Below are 21,769 nucleotides of genomic sequence, written 5' to 3'. Positions count from 1 at the left end.
TGTGTGCCAGGTGAGCTCTGTCTAAACAAATCCTGCCTCCCACTTGTTTTGTCTACTGCGGTAAACGCAGGCGGCGAGGCAGACTGCGAGGGCCTGGCATAAGGCTGCTTTTCTTTCAAATTGAAAAGGGGGTGCTTCTCTCTAAAGAATGGTTTCTGTGAATGCCTCTCCCAAAGGAGTGACTGCATGCATATCACAACTACATGGTTCCCACTGAAAGCTTTTCTAGATTTCATCTTTTTAATCCAATTTAATGTTCAGAGCAGACAGATTGCAAAAGGAAATAGCTGGATTTATGAAATTTATCTTCTTTAAATGTTGTTCTGAATCCGCTTATCGAATCCAAATCGTTTCAAATCCCCTCAGGCTTTGTTTTCATAACATTGATTTCAGCAACAAAAGTTGTAGATGAATTAACACTGTACAGGACTCTCTACAGTCAATGATTCAAAAGGAAATTGAAAGAGCTGTAAATGGAACAACAAATTAAAAAAAAAAACAGCCTAAAAACTGTTATTTAGACCCACATATACAGAGACAAATGCTTTAGTGTACTGACTTGCTAAGAGTGAACATGATGTTTTATTGGTTGATTTATTGATGCATTTCAACTGTATCTTACTGTATTTCATAATAATGTAAGCTGCTATCAGAATTTAATTTCATGCATATGATTAGCAGTTAATTATTCCATTAACCAATCACAGTAAATAACTGTAATTCATACACAGTATTTTCTGTTAACCAGACCCTGACACACAACCGATAGCCGGCTCACACCTGTTCGGTTGCCGTAGTCTGAAGCTGTGTTTCTGAAAAGTTCCAACTATCTAGTAATTAGATTTATGGATGTCGTTTTGTCATACTGAGTTGTTGTTCTGTGTGTGTTTGATCCATTGTATTTACTGTGCAGACTCTCAGGTTGGATTTAATTTCTCTTCATGTTAGATTCACAAGGCTCTGAAACCAGTAGTGCATTGTGTTACTGGATACATGAAAATGTAATTAAAATGTACAGTTAGATTACTTGTTACTACTCAAAACAGTGGCTTTACATTGACATTTTTCCTTTTAACGTACTACTCTTAAAACTGCTGTTGGGTTTTGTATTGGTAGAAATTTATAGAAAGTAAAAGCAAAAGTAACAGTTTATCACAGGCATGTGGATTCTGGAAAATTCTGCAAAACACAATGTAAATCCATATGTGGAAATATATTGTTGAAGTAATCTTTCTAGACAGTGAAGTTTCTTTAAAGTGAAATTCTCTATGTTGCTGAGCAGCCGTGTTCACGTATAATATTGTAAGATCCTAAAAGATTGGAACCAACAAGACATGTGGGTTTTGGAAACTAAAGAGCCTTTTGGTGCAGAGAGCTCATGGATGTAATAGATAACTTCTGCCCCTGTAGGGCACAGTGTGTGGGTGTGTGCATGTAATTTAAGGTGGAAGTCTGGCCTGGCACAGTATGACAGTGATGAAAGATGTGTAAGTCTGCCCCCAGGATACAATAAGCTCACAAACAAACACCCACATAAAGCAGAGTTTGACATCATGCTGGGGAACAACAAAGTAGTGTTAATGATGAGAGATGAGTGTTTACAACAGGAAGCAGTGCTATTTTAAGTTTGACATGAAGAAATCAAATGGTCCATTACAGTGCAATGAGCAGAGAAAGCCCAGCTGCAAAATTATTCAAAACTGAATGGTTGACTTTTTCTTGTGAAAGCAATTTCTTTTTTTTAAATAAGAAACATGTTCTTCAACGCAGCCTGAATCCTCTTGGACAAGTTTTATTGTAATTTCTTTAAGTAGTCTTCAGGAATAGTTCTCTTGACATTTGAAGGACATTACAAAGCTCTTCTTTGGCTGTTGGCTGCCTTTTGTTCATGTTCTCTGTCAATATGATCCCACACTGCTGCAATAATGTTGAGGTCTGGGTTCTGGGCAGGATTCAACCCTCCATAAGACCTGTTGCCACTGATTTTCAGTACAGTTCTTGTATCACTTGGCATACCCCAGCCTTCCCTTCTTGTTTATCTTCCCTGTGCTGTTTTTATTTCATCTTTCTTAAGTACATTACCTTCAGATACCGTTCATCTGCTGTAGATTTTTTTAGGCCTTCTTCTTTTGTCCTCTAGACTGTATAGTTTCCTCAAAGCCACATTGCACATCAAGCTAAGATATACTAACTTTTTGGCTAATAGCTCTTTGGTAATCATGTTGTTGGTACAAAAGTGCTTTTCAATAACTGTCAAACTGTGTTATTTTTGGTATTTTCCATCATGAGCACAGATTATGTGTCTTTGTAACAGGGTACTAGTAACAAAGCACCTGAAGATACAATTTAAAAATGTGTTATTTTATTAAGTTGTCTGTTATGTGTAGACACAACACTGGTTCATCCCTTGAGATAGGTGTCTTTTTTTATTTGGATAATTTGTTTGGATAATTCATATGTCAGTGTTAAGTCGCTTAACAAACAAAAAAACAAAAAAACTAACTTATTGAAAGTCAGTTATAAGGAGTGGACTAAAAATAAGTGAAAAAGCAGCAAATGTCCTAAGAGAAACTTTGAAAGACCTTCAGAATGCCTGGAGAGCTATTTCTCAAGACCATTTTAAAAGATTACAAGGAAGTCTGGCAGCTTGGATGCAGCCCATAAAGAAATGAGGAGTGGCTGAAGACTTTTGTTCAGTGACATGACATGATTTATATGAAAGGTGTTCACAGCAGCCTTAAAGACAAGCTTTATGTTAAGTTGTGGCAAGCCATATTATGTACCAGTCAAAAGCAGTTTGTGTCTCATTGCCAACATTATTTGACTGAAGTACTTATTGCTAAATTATTTAACTGATGTTATGATACTATGACCCAAAAATTCTTTGGGTATGTTATTAATGTCATGGTCACACCCAAAGACTGCCACACAGCACTTATTATAAAGCAAGCTCATTTTTTTATAAAGGTAATTTAATTTAAAGGTATATCTGTCTTACAGTATGCATCCATAAAGGACAGGCTGTGTGTTGGCCAACTGAGCTTTCAATGGAGGAGATGCAATAAGAAAGTTGTTGTTTTTTAAAAGTTTTTATGAGTTTTTTAAAGTTCTTTTATGCTCTACCAATTGTTTTATAACAGAAAGGATTCGCTATGTGTGCTACGGTAAAGGTTGGTATGAAAGTAGCTATAGAAAAGTGTTATCTTAGCACCATGCATCCATTTTCTACACCCTCAGGCTCGCGGTGGGGCTGAAGCCTACCCCAGTTGCCATTGGGTGAGAGGTGGGGTACATCCTGGACAAGTCGCCAGTCCATCACAGGGCGTCTTAGCACCAGAAGATGATCATTTTGTGTTTTGACATCTGATTTATCATGAAAGTTTGGATGATGATTACTTGTATTACATGAAATATTGATTAAAGATTACTTTATTCTAATTTATTATTTTATGCAATCAGGATAGTTAGTTTTATAGTAAAGTATATTATAGTATTGGCCCCTTTGATTACCAGCTTTCTGCTACAGATCTGACAAGTCCCCCCCCTCTAGGTTCTTGAGACTGAAAACAAGCTAAGCAACTCGACATTAAATGGCTGACAGCATTAAACATTAGCAGAGGAGGAGCACATAAAAGATGGACAGAAACAGTGATGATGATGTCACATTTGTGTTTGTGTCATCCCGCTCTTTTTATCAGGTTTAATGGAAAGCTCCATTCAAAATGATCATGGTCAGCTCAAACAATCGAGATAATTGAATTAATTGATAGAATTGTTCATATCTAACTTGTTTGGTTTGATTCTCATGGACTTTGGTGCATGTGCTCGTCTAGTTCAGTTTATCTTAACTGTTCTAAGAGCAGTCAGCTAAGCTCTGGTGTTGACTGAACACCTGGAATAAGAACATTTAAATGTTATATTGTGTTTGTGACTGTCTCTGAGGTGTGAGTTCCCACACAATTGCAATGAGCCAATCATATTACATTTGTGTATAACAGCCTGATCCTATACTAGTTGTTTATTGCTTCTAACATAATGAATAATAATTTTAAAAAATGTCTTTCTTCAGAGTTCTGAATTCAGACACCGCTTTGCTGAATCACAAGCACCAAGTAGGTTAGTGTCTCAGCAAAATGTTATGCTCTAATAGACTATTATCAGTGTGTTGACTGTCTCTATGCTTACACTAGCAGATGTAAAGAGAAAAACAAAGCACTATAATTTGAGTGAGAGTAGGTGTCACGTTTTCAAACCGTGTCTGTCTCAGGCTGATTTTGGGGTGAAACTTCAAAATGAAACCCAGGCTCTATCTTAAATTACTAACGAAGGCTGAGAAGGAGGTCTAACTATCAACCGAGGTGCACTAGATGCAAAATCAAGGCTCATTATCAGCAGAAAAGTACTCAAAACGTTAGCCCTTAATGTGATAATCATTATTTTGCACAGATTTCTTTCAATACGTAAAACCACCCAAATCGCCAAGTCAGATGTTGGGCTGGATGGTTTTTTTTAGTAATGACTGTTATTTAGCAGAGAAGAGGGAGTCTAATTCCCAAACCTTTTACCTGCAAAGATGTATATACACACATTGCAGGTGTGTGTTTGCACTTGCCCTCTCTTGCATGAGGGGGAGTTAGAAGCCCCAAAGAAAACACAAGAAAACATGTGAAGTAGATTCTAAAGCGGCATTACTGCATGCAGCTGCACTAAGACACTCGGCTGTTTCTGTTTAGGAAACAATTCGGTGATTAATCAAGAATGCAGTCTCATATGTCATATTTTGACCACAAACTTCATCCATCTTCACTCTGTAAGCAGAAGGCATAATCAGAAAAATTGTGGCATCTGTTGTTCAGAAGGCTGCAGTAGTCAGCTTAAGGATGAAACTGAGCTGTAAATAAACAGAAATAAGTGTTGAGGTGGAGGCTGGCGGGTGTGTGCACTGGCAGTGATAGGCTCATGTGCAGCCTACTTATGTGCTGGCTGTTGAATTAAACTCTAGGCAGGCCCCGTGACATGCACACATGCACATGCAAAAACTGGCTCACACACCTTTTTCTGCTGCTTGGAGAATGTCAACCATGCTTTGATGCCCCTCCTCCCTCCCTCTTTTCTGTCTTTCACTTTGTTTCCCGGGAGCTGATTTATGTTTGGTTTAAGAGTCGACATGTCCGCCCTTGATCTGGCTTCCTTTTCAAATGTTTCTCCATCCCTTGATCCTTCACACCCTCTTCATGCCCTCTGTCTTTGGTATAGGAGAGTAAAAAATATTTTGAATACTATTGCTTTTTATAGTTTGATTAAACCCCTTGAGGCAAACAGAGACAGCAAGAGCGATGGAGAGGTAGAGAGGTGGGGCACAGAAGGGCCAGTCTGAACAAGGAGGCATTGTGTAGCCCCCCAACTGTGTCAGACTGACAGTCTGCATTACAGCACGCTACAGCAGCCTGCTCCCCAAAGCACAGCTAATCATTTGCTTACTGGTCCCTCTGGCCAGATCAGGTAAAGAGGAAGAGAGCAAATGAGAGGCGGAAACAGATTTCTCTCTTGTTTTTCCCTTTTTAAGCGAAATTGATTTGTACCAAACAAATCCAAATTTGATTTGCTCTCCTTTTAGCACAGACCAGTCTCAGCAGCAGATGTGTGATATGTTTGTTTGCCCACATGTTCAGAATGTAGAAGCGCTACAATCCACAGTTAGAAATTGTGAGACGGCGACATAGTCCTTGGTTGTTGTTTTGTTGTTTTTGGGCAGCCTCCGCATTACATGATGGGAATCACAGGCAATGAACAGTAAAATGTCCATGTTTTTCTAAATATGTTTTCTAACAACTAAACCAAGTGATCTCAGGTCAAACTGAAATAATGTGTTTTCTCTGGTATAATATCTTGGATATTTTATGATATCTGGGAAACACTTGTTCGTCATAAACTGTTAAATGAGTGCTGGCTCAGACCGGAAACATCTGGTGAGTCACGTCAATTCCGTCTTTGTCACGTCAGACATGATTTGCAACAGTGTTTCCATGCCCCCTAATATGCAAAAAGTGCAGAACGTCTTTTAAACAAGGAAAAAATAGCTCATGCAAGCTTAGGAGGCTTTTTGTGCATTAGTGAAATTGGAAACCACAAAGGGGTTTAGATTGTTTATAGTTGCTAGTAATAGGTTGCTTGTGATATTGAGCTATGCAGATGCAGGTTTGCAAAATGATCTGAAATCTGTGCAGGGTTCTGGCATTTGATCTTCGAAAATAGACATTTTGAGCATGTGTCGTTGAACATAAAGCAGGGAAGTGAGGACGAATTATAAATGTTTTAACTTTTTATTTTATTTGATATTCCTTTAACCAAGAATCTCTTAAGGTTTAAAATCTTTTTTTAAAGAATATCTTGGCCAAGATAGACCTAGCAGCAGCTCAGGTCAGCAGAAATAATATATATGAAATTATTGAAAATATTTTATATGTACAAGTCGATTTGATCAGACAAGAGAAGCAAATTGAAGATATCGCATGATATTATCTAGATTTTGTAACTGTAAACAAATTTGACTCTTCTATGCTAACATTAGTCAGTAGCCATACTAATAGTATGCAGCTAATGATACGCCTGTATAGCATTCACTCCTTGAATGCTAATCATACTCAAGGTGTACAAGCAGGCTTTTATTTCATAGTACAGATAAAAAACTTAAACCTAAAGACACACCAGTTACTTGGTGTCTCTAAAACAAACTCTCCGTGAAACTCTGAGTGACCAGAGAAAGTAAGCTTTCACATTTGGTCTTGATGTTCTTTCAGATCTGTTTGCATTTGTTGTAAATGGAAGGGAATCTGCCTTCCATTGGACCATTGGACATGGTGCAGACCGCTTTTCACTCTCTCAGCTCCTCAGGAGTTGCTCTTTTTGTTTGTTTTCACAGAACAGCCCCCGGGATAAGCTTGTTAATTCCCCAAAAAGCTCAGCGTCACAGTGCCCACCCACCCCTGTGGGCCTTTTTTTAAAGGAATTATTTATCCTTTTTTTGCAGCAAATGCCTGAACCTTGCTAGAAACATGACGTCTTGCTGTTGATGCAATAAAGCAGATTCTCTATAGTAGGAGGGGTTTGTGGGTATTTGACAAAAACAGAAATAGGCACAAAGTGATTGAGTAATTTGGAGGCTAATGGATCACAGCGATGCTGCACAGCCAGACACCTGACACACTGATTTCTGGCAAAGTAAATGCATAGTTTAATTTCTGTATAGACGGTGTAGGATAACTAGTCAAGACAGTACATTTGATTTTCCAAAAGATTAACCAAATTTTAGAATATCAGAATATAGCGTAAACAGATTTACTTTCGAAATATTTGGAATAATTTTTTATTCTTGATTGCAACAACAGCTTTTTTATTAATTCATAATTTTCTAAATCAATTGGACCGTTAATCGTAACACCAGCCAGTGTGGCAGTTCAATTATCCAGAAGACTGCTGATTTTCTACATCAAGGAACTCTTAATGTAGATGCTTTATAGGATCTATCAAAAGAAAGCTTCAGTCAACAGTAAAATGCACAGAACATTTTAGTTCTGTGCATCTTTTTTATCATCGGAAACCAAAAGACCACCTCTAAAGTTCTCTCAAAGGGCAGAACTAATCAGATTTCACTACTTAAACATTTACGACAAATAGATACAAGTGCGTACGACTCAGCTGCACATACACAGAGGAAATGAGTCAGTGTAAATCATATTGTATGATGGCATTTCTGTCAAAAGCACACTTTTCTAGACCTCAGGCTGCAAGTGCTGTATCCTGTCATCACTTAAAGCAACAGGCAGCTTTTATCAAAATGTACTGTGCTATTTTCTGAAACTCTCACCAAAGTCTGGTCATTTTACCTGAGAGAAATAACATGCCAGTCAAAAGTGATTTGCAAGAATATAGCACGCCTGAATGAAAAAACAAATAATCATTACCAGTTAGAGCTGAGTGCAAACGTCAAGTAGACCCCTCTCCCTGCCCATCTTCCCCATCTGTCAAGTTCAAAATCTTCAGTATTCAGTATGTCTTTTTTTTTTAGAAAGTATTTTTGATGAGCACAACCTATTCAGCGCAATCATCATCAGAGATTTTTATTTTTAACCATATCGACACAAATAATCCAATAAAAGAAAAACATTCAGTGAAATATTGAAACTTTTTGTCAGCTTCAAATTACACACATATTTACGCTATGATTTGTCCCATACTCACAAAATGTTATGTATGTTATAACAAAGAAATATTTAGATTTGATATGCAACGTAGAAAGTTAAAAAACAAAACTGTGTTGCGAACACACACCAAAAGTCATTGTGACAGCTTAGTAGCCTTTTCTGATGCTGACTGAGGTCTTTTCCTCTTCTGTGCAATTTTGTTCATCTTGATGAATAAAGGTTACATTTGTCAGAAGTGGGTTGTTCCATGACAGTCGTAATAACTTGTAACGTTGTGCCCGACACTAAACGGTCATAAAGTGACTGACATTCATTTCCAGCCTCGGTTAGACGAATGTCTCTTGTTGCTCTGTGGTTTGGTCAGCTTTGGCTCCGTGAACGCATGTGAGAAAGATATAATTTTATGGTTCACAATGAAATGTTGTGTTAGCGATCAAAAATACAAATAGATATGGTTATTTTTGTCATGAATAAGGCACGAGAAAATGGCAATTTTAAAAGCCTTCACATGCTATGATATTTTTCTAGGAAAGGATTTTAGGTGAATATGTGAATAGGCTTGATGAATTTGCATTAATTTCTGGAGCATAAATCAGAGCAGTGGATAAAGTCAAATGCAAAACTCCTTCATGCTTTTCAAACACACTGAAGTCAAAGGTTTTCAGGGTTAGGGGTTATCAGGCTGTGAATGAGGTATAGACAAACCTCTCTCTTATACCCCTTCAGAATAAAAGCAGGAGTAAAATTTGAAAGTTTGGTGTATGTAGGTAGTAGTGAAGTGGAGATTTCTGCCTCAGAGTATAAAACAATTTGGACATTTCTCTTATTTGTAATGGAAGCAAAAAAAATCTTTGTTAAGTTCATTAAGTAAATGAATAAATAAAATGTTCTTTAATGTTATGCTTTAAATACATATTTCACTTTGAACGTTATAGGGAGTCAGAACAAAGGTCTGTTATGTAGAAAACATATTAATTTTACATTTTGTCAGTGTTGTGATTTTGGAACAGCGTAATGCTGCTCTGGCTCTAAGGGTTGAATTCATTCAGTTGTGGTGCAGCTCACTGAAGAAGACTACATCTGTCGTTCAGAGTCTGTGACAATTAAAGCTTACAAACTGATGCATCTGTGTGGTGTCTGGTTAGTGATGGGCAGTCTGGCTGCCACCCAGCTCTCCCAAGCCATAAAAAGTGACCATTAAAATGACAGATGTGTCCTCCTCTGGCTCTTACTCTCAATCTCTGCGTGTCTTTCTCTGTGTCACGTGCCGTGTCTGTGGGCGTCTGGACATGCACACAAACCTAATCAGCAAGGGTGTTCCCGGAACCTCTGTGGCCCTCGCTCTTTCACCCTTCAACCCTCCATCTCATCCAAACCGATGATAAGAAAGACACATGCTCAGAAACTTGGAGAAAAAGTGTCCTCTCCTTTAGTGCCCTATGGCCCTCAGGGGTCATCAGGAAAGGCACGTGCTTACAGGGGTCGTGGGAGGGCTTGGATGGGACCAGTGTTTGAGTTTGGGGGCTCCCCAGGGGAATCTTAGTGGCCGCGGTCAAACTGTGAGGACGTTTCTAAGCTGGCAGATGTTTTATATCCATTCATCCCCTCAGGATAAGTTTGAACAACAGGCCGACAGGTGGACACCCTCTCATTGTCTGCAGGGGACACTTAATGTGGATAACCCGAAAATTGAAGCTTGACCTTGTGCTAAGATGAGTAAGGTATACTTTGAGTGTCAGTTTAAGCTTCAGCTGTAGTTTCCTTGAAATGACTACTTAGTAGAGGTTTGTTTCCTTCACTGTGTACATATGTGAACAAGAAGGGTTTATTGTATTCATGTGTCTCTCCACAGCATGAACTCCTTGTTCACAATGAATGTCCCTCCTGATATGTGTCTGACTTAGCATGTGACATTCCTCCCGGTTACTCTTTGATCCTTTGATCCTCTTCTCTTGCCTTTTTTTTTTTTTCAACTAAAGGTGCTTTTTTCTGATTTTCTCTATAATTTGCTACCCATACACATACTGGCATGCTCACAGACCTTTTAGCATGAAGCTGCTTTGCTTTGTACTGTCACTACCGGATGTTTTTTATTATGTCATCCTTTTCAGACCTCTGGGCCATAAAACACACAACCCATTATAACCTGGGAGACTGCTGCTCTTGCTTTCATACAACATGAAAAAAATAAATGAGCTGTGTTCAGGACAGAAGTGGACCGAGGGGGATTAGAGTTTGTTATTCAAGTCCAGCAGGTTGAGGTTTGTGCACTTCTGCATGACCCTGTTGGTTTATGTGTGTGTTTGTGGTTGCATGTGTGTATTGAAATAGGGAGGGGGAAGGATTGTGCAATGAGAGTGTTTGTGTTTGTGTCTCTAGCTTTAATGACTTCAGCTGCTCAGGCTCTTTGTAGTCATTTTAAGGGAAGAGGGGTGGGGGCATGATTTAGCAACTCTTCTGTTCAAGTTAAGGCTACCAATGCCTGAGGATATTGATACATCTCATGTGGCATGCACTTGATGTGATTAAAAAAAATAAAAAAAGGATAAACATGACAGCACACACTCCTCTGGTTCTTCCAACCCACAGGATTTCAGTGTGTCAGTGAACCAAATCTGATGTGTGTTTCTGCCTGCTTTTGTTGATAACAAGCTATAAAAAGGGGAGTAAATGCAGAGCTAGCTGTGCACACCTGTATGACTTGTGTGCAAAGGTTTTTTCCACAGTTGGTATCCACAGTACTGGATCTGAATAACAAGTTAGTTTTACCCCTAAATAGCTTAAAGAAACACACAGAAACAGGTCAATGGGTGTCGAGATGAATTATGTCATAGTGTTTTCAGTAATCACCAGAACCATCACCTTTTCTCCATTTCCCTGTTAACTCTGTCATGTCTCACTCATTTGCTGTTATTTGATTGCTTTTAAGTTTACTTTGCTGGGATTTTAATTCAAGGGACCAACTTAATGAGAGTAATACTCCTCAGCTCACACATCCGACCTATGTCTTTATTAGCTGTGTCATATTGTGTGTGTCACATGAATGTAATCATATATTATGCACTGTGGAACATAATAAGAACTCTACAAAGTCTGCACCTAATTGATATTAAAAAATAATTATTACATGTGGACTTCAGGCAGACTGGAAAGTCATATCTTTTTGTGCAAGTTTAGAAAGTACGTCCTACTTGACTTCTTCCTGGTTTATTAAAGTGTCACTGTTTTCCTAGACAAAGGTAAGCAGACAAGCAGACATAGCTGGTTGTTGATGGTTGTTGGCATGGGTTTGGTGTGGCCTTAAAGGTCTACTCCGCAGTGAGTGTTTTATCTTGTCTAGTCAGCCTTTACATGGCAGTACAGTGGGGTGGGGAGGCTGACCAGTTGTGTTCATGGATATAAATTTAAGCTGTTAAAAATACATTGATTTCTTTTTTTTTTGCACAATACTAAACTACTGAAAACAAAAGTATGGACATTATTTTGTGTTTCTGCTAATAAATTGTTCTTAATGGCATTATGTGTTGAAAAGATATTGGACTTTTCTCCTTAGATTTACTATTTTTTTTCTTTCTTTTTCTTCCAATTTTTGGCAAGGAGGACCCCCCAACAGTCTTCTGTCTCTCCAAGTTTGTTCCCCCATTTGAAAGCATGGTTAGACTCACATTACAGTGCATCATATAGTTGTGAAAAACCTGTACTGTTTCACTCACCACGCACTTCAGATCTTTAAAAGAACTTTGAATGTACTACACAGTTATTGTACCTTAGAGGTAGAAAAGGTTGGACTTATTTCAAATTAACATCCTCAGTGTTTTGCAGACTATCTCTGTGCTCTTTCTTTCCCCCATAGTGTGATTAGCAAGAAAGTAGGCTAATCCAAGACATGATTATAATAGCAAGACTAATGTATTGTACGCAGAGAAATGTAATGTATTTTAGGAATGCATTTTTTTGGTCTCAAATCTGAATGGCTTAACAGTAAGGACTGTACTTGGCGTGAACACAGAAGCAGTTACTCGTCCCTTCCTTCGGCATCACATCCATTATGTCTCCGTGTGTCCTCCTTTGTGATGTCAGTGCAGACTTTTGTTAATTTTCAAAAGTATTTCCAGCTCACGTCAGCATACTTCATCAACATGTGTCATTGAGCTTTCATAATAGAATGATCACCTCGGGTCTAAAGAGTTGCATGCAGTTTTGACCACATTTGATTTACAGCCAGAGGTTGTTTTATCTAAAAGTCATGCCCTGCTGCAGGCCTTTGTACTGCTTCAGTGGTTTTAGAGGAAAGTAATTACTACAAGGCCTAAAGCCACCAGCTCTGGCCTTTAGCCCTTTGCTGCCACATCCTGTAAGCAATGGCTTTTCTTTTTTAAAAAAAGATAGTCTTCGTCTATCCACCTTCAGATGTTTTCTTTTTCTATATCAACCACTTTCCTTCTCCATCATGCACCATATTCTTAGCTTTTCCAACCCCCCACCCCCCTTCTCCTGAGCGTTGCCAGAGTGTGGCCTGTGTCTTTGAGTGAAACCTCAATTCTTTCCAGAAATTACCACTTTAAGGGAATTCCTTCTCCTGCAGCAGGCCTGCAGCTCTGCATCTTTGAACATTTGATGGTTTGATGGCTATAATTTGCTTAAAATAACACCAATAAAGTTATGAAGCTGTAAATGCCTAAATACCTAATGTGCCAAGATGAAACGTAATAATGCCTTTTAATTTTGTAGTACTCAGAAACTCTGGGACTTTGACTAGATCTACATGATATTGCTGTTAACAAAAACTGCATGTTAATTATGTTTAAACTACAATGTAAACAGGCACTTTTGTGGCATTAAGCTGAGCTGTAATCTTATAATATTCTACAATATTATACAGTCTTGCCCAATGCAATAGGCTTTTCAAACATTGCTTTGCTAGCACATAAAACAGAGTTAACAGAGTAATCAGCTGAGTAGGAGGCTACACTAAGCCTTCACTGTAATAACATGTCAGTTATACTTCAAGCTGCGGTGCATTGTTCATTCTAAAGGGCTGACCAATTGGAAGAGGCTGTATCTTTTAAAAAGAGTAGAGCGCCTTGAGCATGAATAACACACAGACTCTCCACATGAGCTGGCTGTATAGTCAAACCCCTCTCGTTTCTCCGCCCTCATTTCATAAGTGCCATACTCATTATGAGCAGACACTGAACACCACAGCTTAGTGGACCATGAGAAGAATTAGTCAGAGCTGACCTGAAAGGAGAGACAGGTAAGACTGCAGCAGAGGCTCCAAATTGGAGAAGAGCACTGAATGTACATGTCATGAAAACATGCTTTTAAGCGTATTTGCCCACGCTATTTGTAAAATGGTGTTGGTATATAATATGTATCAGTTTGTAATTAATCACTGATTCCAAGAAGGAAACCTTTCACATTGGCCTCTGTCGGTGTTGTTGACACAACACAGTGACTCGTCACTAATCTCCATCATACCCGACCTCCTCCCCTACTGGGTCAAACTTAAGGGTTATCACATGACCACAAATGAGGAGCTAATAATCACCAGGGCCACTGATTTTTCCAGCATTATGATTTTTGGGCGTAGAAGTAACATCACATGACAAGATCCCATCTGTGTTGGACCATAAATACAAGACAGCAGGTGCAGTTGTCTATGTCTGTGTTTATAACAGATCCCACTGCTGCTTGTGCAGAGATTAAAAATGGACCTTTCAGTAAAACTCGTGACAAGAGTGAGCTGTTTGTGCTAGAATAGCATCTCAACCGCAACCTCCTGTCTTTTAATGGTCGAACAAACAAACCAGCAGACAAAATAGTGCACTGCTTTTGTTAAAGAAAAGGGAAGAGAGCTAGTTACAGAAGGCATTTGGCCCCACATGAAAAGAAACGAGGAGGAAAAGGGAGGAAGAGAGACGCCTGGGTGTTCCTCCAGCATTGTTCAGCCTTCTGCCTTTGAGGGACACCTGTCATTGGCTGGGCGGTCTACACAGGTGCCTTAATGCTGCCTGATTTGTTGGCCTTGAAAGGAGGCCTCAGTCAACAGGTAACGTGAAGGGAACAATAGTGATGATCCTGAAGAGGAGAGATGGGGGTGGGAGGAGGGTGGGATGGTGGCAAAGAAGAAATAGATTCTTTAGAAAGCACCTGAGGGTTTGTGTGAGATAATCTGTTTGCTTTTTACTCGCAGCCCCCCTTTAAAAGGGTGGAGTAAGGAGTGTCAGACTGTTTGTGGTGTTCAACTTGTTGCACAACGACAGCTCTATTAAGAAAGTGGCAAATTCTCTCATCTGTCTTGAGTCCTCTCGGTTTCTCCCCCGTTCTAACCTTAAACAAACAGGTCTTGCTTCCCAGACAAACTTGTGGTCTCTCATGGTACTGGGGCTTTGCCAATACCAGCTTTGGATTATGTGATACTGTTACACCATCACCACACACTCTGTCTTCAAGAGACAAACAGGCTTGTCTCGACCACATTGTTGGTGCTGACGTTTTGAATGTATGTGTATGTGTGGTCCCACTGCCAGGGGGAATGCCAAGTTCCCTCTGACCCTGTGTGGAATGTGGCAGGCAAAGCAGATAGGCGTGTGTGCTAGCGGAAGATTACTGGGGAGGGGAGAAACTAGTTAAGCCCACACAATTAAAAGAATCATAATTGCAATCATATTGCCATAATATTGCCATGCAAAAGTTGCACAACATACTCACTAAGTTGTACACTGACACAGTTTCATTGATGGACTATTGTCATTTTGAATACTGCCCAACATTAGCAGATTTGCATCAATTAGATAAATACAGGTATTAAATCCAGCTATAATAGAAATGTTGACATATATTTAATAGCCATAGATGTGAGCCATAACAAAAGTGGGCACTGTGGTTTGTTTCTGGTTTGCGTTACAGGGATATGGTTGGTGGTATTCAAATGACTTCTAAATAAAGTTGGACTGTATGTACACCTGTTTGCTGATCCACAGGTGGAGACCTGTTGTGGGAGAAATGTTGGTTTAATAACCATTTCTATTTAGAGAGGCTGACCTTTCCAAAGCCTGAGAATGTCCCTCGTTTACCGTCCTCTTTTTAACTGTGGCCATGGTGATAAGGGGACAATGTGTGTGTTTTGTGTGTGCTAACGTGTGTGTCAGGGAGCACTGTTTCTGTGTTATTTCCTCTTTCCTAACAAACGTTAACCAAATAAGGGTAATTGAATCCCAGTATGTCCACTTTGTAAGTTTGTGTGAGCTTGTGTGTATTGACTTTTCAGTAAATGTGTTTGCAAAGCACTTACTATAGAAGGAAGCTTGAGCTCATTTTGGACGTTTTCAGTTGTAGAGAAGTAGATGTACGATATATTTTGGCACATGATATAATAAAGTTCTTTGGTATGAGAAACCTTCTCATTTTAAACTGGAGAGACATTTTGGATATATTCTGAATGTAAAGATCCCAGCAAATTGTGGAAGCTTAGACTTGAAGCAGTGTATCTCCTGTATGGCAGTTGGCTCGTAAGCGAGCCAGAAAAGTTCAGCAAGACATTTTATGGCAGTGGCCAAGGGATCAGTTCGCTCCTTTATCTGGGTTTCATTCTCTCAGACTGGAATGTTAATGGTGTCTTTGTGATGGGTTCAGTTCTCCTGAGTGACTGACGGGCCGACCAGCAGCTCTCTAAAACATTCTTAATAGGACAATTGAGTTAGTCAAAAGATGGTTCTTCTTTATTTTTTTAATGACAGCTTTTTCTTTTTAATTTGAAACACTGCACTATGTGAAAAGAAAGCTCAGTCCATGAAATGGTTCATACAATGTTTCTATTCATTCTTAAAGCCATGAGCTTGAGTGATGCACGTAAATGTGGTTGAGAACCTGCAAATAAGATGGTAAAAGAAGCTTGGTCTGAGGAGTAGCACAGTAAAATTAATCACTGTGCTCCTTAACTTTTCATAGATTTATATTTGGGGTTAGTTAGAATAGGTTTACTTTTATTGTTCAAAAACACGTACATTTTCTCATACTACATATTTTTTTATCACCTGTTGTCACCCTTTATTTGACTTTCTTGTTATGTCATAGGGTACCTGTCCAAAGTGTTGAGGAACTACTCTGAGCAGGCCTGTGACGGAGACTTCCTGTCTGTTCGCTGTCCACCACGCACCACCATCACCGTCCAATCAGCTTTCTACGGAAGAAGAGGTGCCTCTGATCCCCAACAGTGCCCTCAGACCTACCAGGCCCTTCTAAGTTCTTATCACACTCAGAAGGATGATCAGTATTGTTCTGTGTCCACTGCACTACAGGTAAATAACCAAGCTCTAATATTCCTTTCACAATAGCAATCATTATTTGTCTAGAATCAGCTTTAGTTTTCCTAAGCCTGGGCAACTGTCAGATTTTATTCCAGACCAGAATCTCTTCCCACCTTTGGCATTCTCCCTCTCTTAGTCCACACAAACAAACCTCTCTGTCTGAGCTGCGAATCTCCCAGGAAGAATTTTCCTGTAAAATGGTTAAGTTGTCCAGTGGTTAAAGTTTGGATAATGTAATACTTTGTGAGGATGTTTTCCAGGAAATTACACTCTCTAAAGAAGAAACAGACTTGTACGCTCCCATGACACAATGCAATTTCATGGAATTTTTGCCGTAACATCTTGTAAACTGGGATGTGGCCAGATTAGAAGATCCTTTTTGCAGCACCAACTCAAAGACTTCCTGTTCAGCATTCACTCAGTCGTTAGGTTTATTCTTAGTCCCTCTGCCTCTTATAGTCAAACACCTTCCGTTTCTGTAATAGACAGGACAGCCATGACTACAGTAACAGAGGGTGCATTGTATTGAAGCGAGAGGCTAACTGACTGCTGTGCCACCCGTATGAATACAACCCTCAAGAATCCCACTATGTCACCTGTTCATGACTTTAGGTTTGTTGGGTCAGCAACATGTTTCATTAAAAAATGTTCAGTTGATGAACTGATTACTTTCCTTTTATATTAGTGATGTTCTTTTATCATTATCGAGCTATTTGTATTTATTTTTATTTTTATAGTTATATGTTACATTTTGTTGTTGGTTCGGTATTTGGGGGGATTTTCTTTAACAATAAGGAATCTAATATCTCCAGACTTATTGTTCAAGTTTGCACACATCATTAAACTCACTCACAGTGAGAATGTTCATAATTCTTTGAGGGGAAAATACACAAATCATATCTTATGCATTCCCCTAGCAGTACTTCTTGACCTGCTGTAACTAAACCATGTAATTTAAAGTGGAATTCTGGGAAGGCTCTGAAGAGAATCCCACCAGCCATTCCTCCAGCAACTAGGATTTCACTCTGGGATAATGTTGTGTGTTGGAATGTTCTCACCTGGGTTACAGCAAGCTAAAAGTTGATGAAACTAGAGAAGCAAAGCAACGCCAGGAAATAAGAAGAGTGGAGCTTTCCAGGCTTTTTACTTACCTTGGCTTCCCATGGATATAAGCAGTCTGTTTGAAGTGGTTTTAGGTTTTCAGGCTGCTGGTCTCACTATCGTTGGCTTATTGTTCTCCCACTAAACCCGTCTTTGGTCTTCTCCCACTCTGTGTGACTCTTTCCTTCTTTAGAAAATGCTGGATGAGTGCCAAGACAGAAGGAGCTGTCAAATCCTTGTCAACAGCCGCGTGTTTGGGACGGACCAGTGTCCCGGCAGCAGTAAATACCTCCTTGTCTGGTACAAATGCAGACCTAGTAAGTCCCTCGTCACCCTGTTTTCTGACAGTGACAAAACATTTCTTTCCCTCATTGTGCTTAGAGTATTCTTCCTATTTTCTCACACTGCGTTACATTTGGTCAGAAATGCGCAAAGGTGGGATTTGTTCATTCACACTAAATGCAACATTTACAATCAAGGAAAACTGAAAATGGATTTATACCTTTTCCTGTAGGTGCCAGTCTAACTCTGTTATCCATGCCAACACTACAGTAGCAACAACTACCAGTTTGTTTTGCCTGCAGTGTTGATGTCAACAACTGAGTGTAAGAGGGCCCTTACACATTAGCAGTGGTAATTAGTATTTTTGGTATCAGAATGTGTAGCAGTATATGAACTAAAAACTACAATACCCTTGGAACTTAACAATAAGCTATGGTATATGAGAAGTTTTGTCAGTCATACAACCTTTCTTTAAGCTCCTCGTTAAATAAAAGGAGATAGTTTATATCCTTTTTTTCTCAAGGTGACACAGTTTCCCAAAGTCTTCATGAAATGTGTATGACTTTGCTTTGGTTAAAATACCTCAGAAAGACCATAAACAGCTCATTTTTTGGATAATGAATTCACACTGTTCACATTTAGCAGTTTTAGAGTGTAGAGTAACCCACCCAATCCACTTTAATTAAATAGCCTGAGAGCTCACACTATCACCCCCTGAAAACCCAGCTTAGATTACCACACACCAAGATTGGCAATTTTATTCTCAGATATTTACATTTCTGTGTTTATTGTTCAGCCATGAAGAGTTACTACAGATTCCTCTCTTAGGCACAGTATCTTTAAAGGTCATCTGTTGAACTGGTCCAGGTCAATAAAACACCTCAACATGGAACATAATGGCCAGCTGCTCCATAAACCCTGGACTTCACTGTCTGTCCAGTCCTCTGTATTTTTAAAGTTTTCAGAGACTAACATTAAGAACTGTTGCTCTTATGGACAAAAGCTTGCCAAGTTTATTTTTTATAATACCGGTTGCAGTATAGTGCCACATTCAAAGACAAAGAAGAATCAGAATATCCAAGTTTGTCAAAAAAAAAAAGGTCAATAAGAAGTCAAATATCCATGTCGATATATTTAATACAAACAAGGTACTGTCAGAACATATTAAACATATTCAATATTTATTTCTGAAGTGAACTATTTCATTACTAATGACAATTTGTTAATTGCAAAACAAAAAGCAAGAGCAAAAAGTTTTGATTTCCTATGTCCCATTAACAGCAGTGCAGCGTCATTTGGACTTGAAGCTGGGTGGAGATGAAATAGGTGGGCTGGGATTTCTACTGTAAGCTTAGAGTGTGATGTAGAAATCCGCTACAAATCTGAACAGCTCATTCAGTGCCAGAGTTGTGTTTTGTTTTCTTGGAGTTGGATTTTCCTGTTTCTTTTAGAAAAAGTAATGTGTACTTTGTGTGCTTCTCCCTTTATCCCTCACCCCCCGTGTCAGCCAGGAAGCTAAGAGTGTCACTCCAGAGGTGAGCCACAACAGTGCAGTAATCCCACCCAGATTCTAGCATCTATTCGAGCCACAGGGCTATGTTGAGCCATGCTGCACTGAGCTGTGTGAAACTTTTCACTAGAGTGACCACAAGTGAGCATTAATCCACTGATCCCCCTGCCCTCCTCACTTTTTCTTTCTCCACTGGACCTCGGGCCAATCAACAGCTCTTTGTTCAATGTCACTTAACCAATGGCTTCTCAGGGGAAGAAAGAAAGGCAGCATGGGGTGTTGGTGAGGTGCAGCGTGCAGGTGTCACTGCCTCTGAAAGGAGAGGTGGCTGGAGGATAGAGGATGTGATGGAAAGCTGGGAGTGTGTGTGAGAGAGAACAAGAGTGAATCCATCAGCAGGAAATATCCTGCCCATTTTCTCTGCCCTCTCTTTATTCTGCATTCCTGTTCCACTCCCCACATGGATGGAAAAGCGGCTGCTGTTGTGTTTTTATTTACAGGCCAGTGGAGCTGCTCCTTGCTGTCACAGGTCACTTTGGCTGATTGTGTGTGGGGAATGCCTCTGCATGGCTCTACATGTCCACCAAAAAACGATTTTTTTTCCATCTTTGACTGTTTTAACTGAAAGAAATGGCCCTGTTTTCTGTGCTTTCAATATACTAATATAAATATGTTTACAAAGATCAAATGATATATTTAGTAATGATTTGCAAATCCATTTCAAAATATATAATCTAGAAAATACTAAAATGATTTTAATAACTTCACCTTGTTCAAACCATTTTAACTTTTATAATGCCATAGAGCACCATATTAGATTAACTCTAACATTAATTACTTCATTTAATTGTATTTTTGGCACCACTTTGCTATATCATTAGTTGTCAACCTGTCTCTCTTCCTATCAACAGATGAGTATAAGAGTAAAGTGGTCTGTGAGGACGAGAGGATGAGGCTGAGCTGTAAACGGGGTATGCAGATCGCCGTTTACTCCGCCATGTTTGGCCGAACTCAGCAGGGGACGCTGGAGTGCCCCCCTCGCCACAGGAGGGCCCCATCAGTAGGTGAGTTACCCTCTCGCTCTCAATCTTACATGGCAGGATTGAACACAGTTGAGTTTTTAAAGAAGCTGCTGGTACGTTATTAAAAATAAAGCAAGTTTAACACATTACATACAGGTTACAGATAGTTGAGAATACAGAGAAGATGCAAGCATGTTATGTTAAAAGGGATTTTTACACACACGCTGGCCCTATAAAACTGCTGCTTTGGTAGGTATGTTACCTAATTTGATTCAACATTGACTTCCTTTTGACGAAGCTGCTTTTCCCACTATCAGATTTACACTTTATCAAACATTTTATTTAGGAAAGACATTTCTTAAAATTCAGTAGTGCAATATGATTTAGTAAATCACCAGTGTTCTAATACTGCTCTTAGTAATTCATTTTGTTTGTTAATTTCAGTAGAATTAAGTACTTTGCTAACAGCCCTTTTGGTTGGGTTTACACAAGCATCTTTTTTTGCCGCAACTACTGCAACATGTTTTTCAGACTAAAATGTAAAAAGACACAACTGGCTCATATCCTGGCTTTTGAATCTGAAAGGGAGGAAGATGTAAGATTTTACTGTTGTTTGTGAGATCATAACATTGTTCTGAGGAGGGCACTGTGTTGTGCCCACTATACCTGACTTGGAAACAAGTCTCACTGCGCGACTTGTTATTGGTCATCTGTCAAAACAAAAAGTAGAGTTTTTCTTTTTCTTTCTTTCTTTCTTTCTTTTTTTCTTTTTCTTTTTCTTTTTCTTTCTTTTTTTCTTTCTTTCTTTCTTTCTTTTCAATCTTTCAAAAAGAAGCTATATGTGAACAAAGCTTGGAGAGTAGTTTGAAACAAATTTAGAGGGATTTGCAAATAGCTGGTGCAACTTCGTCCTTTGTTCTTATCTGTTCTTGTGCTGTTTTGAAGTGATCTCTTCCGCTGATTATACTCAGTGAAGGACAAGCAATGATTGATAATGATATTATATGCTATGTTAATGTAAACACGTGGAACAATATGACCATGTGCTTTATTCATAGACTCATTTTTGGGTTAGTCTGAAGACAAAAGAGGAATAGATTTTTTATGAAGACACTGGGAATCCAAATCAGATTTATGTGCTTGTGTTTGAATTATGTAAAAATTAGTCTTTTTGTCCTGCCAATGGTCTGATAAATATTAATAATTTGGGAGAGTCATTCTCTTGATTTTTAAAAAGATTTATTTTTATTGCCAAGACACTTATGTGAGAAAAACATGCCAGGAGTCCTTATACCACGCAGATGAAAAATTCAACAGTTTTATTAATGACCTGAACAC

General features: G+C 39.0%; 1 protein-coding gene across 1 annotated transcript in view; it reads left to right on the top strand.

Annotated features, from left to right (window-relative positions):
• The window catches only part of LOC140266679 (protein eva-1 homolog C), a 74,956-nt gene that overhangs the window by 5,166 nt on the left and 48,021 nt on the right, over positions 1–21,769 (top strand). The window contains exons 2-4 of the mRNA XM_072361748.1: positions 16,284–16,507; positions 17,811–17,934; positions 20,321–20,473. Of these exons, the coding sequence (XP_072217849.1) occupies positions 16,284–16,507; positions 17,811–17,934; positions 20,321–20,473 (501 nt within the window). The remainder of the gene's footprint in view (positions 1–16,283; positions 16,508–17,810; positions 17,935–20,320; positions 20,474–21,769) is intronic.

Source organism: Leuresthes tenuis, unplaced genomic scaffold (genome assembly GCF_036924035.1).
Source record: "Leuresthes tenuis unplaced genomic scaffold, fLeuTen1.0.hap1 SCAF_13, whole genome shotgun sequence".
In the NCBI taxonomy this organism is placed as follows: Eukaryota; Metazoa; Chordata; class Actinopteri; order Atheriniformes; family Atherinopsidae; genus Leuresthes; species Leuresthes tenuis.
The sequence above is the reverse complement of the archived record's forward strand: the minus strand, read 5'-3'. Positions and strand labels throughout refer to the sequence as shown.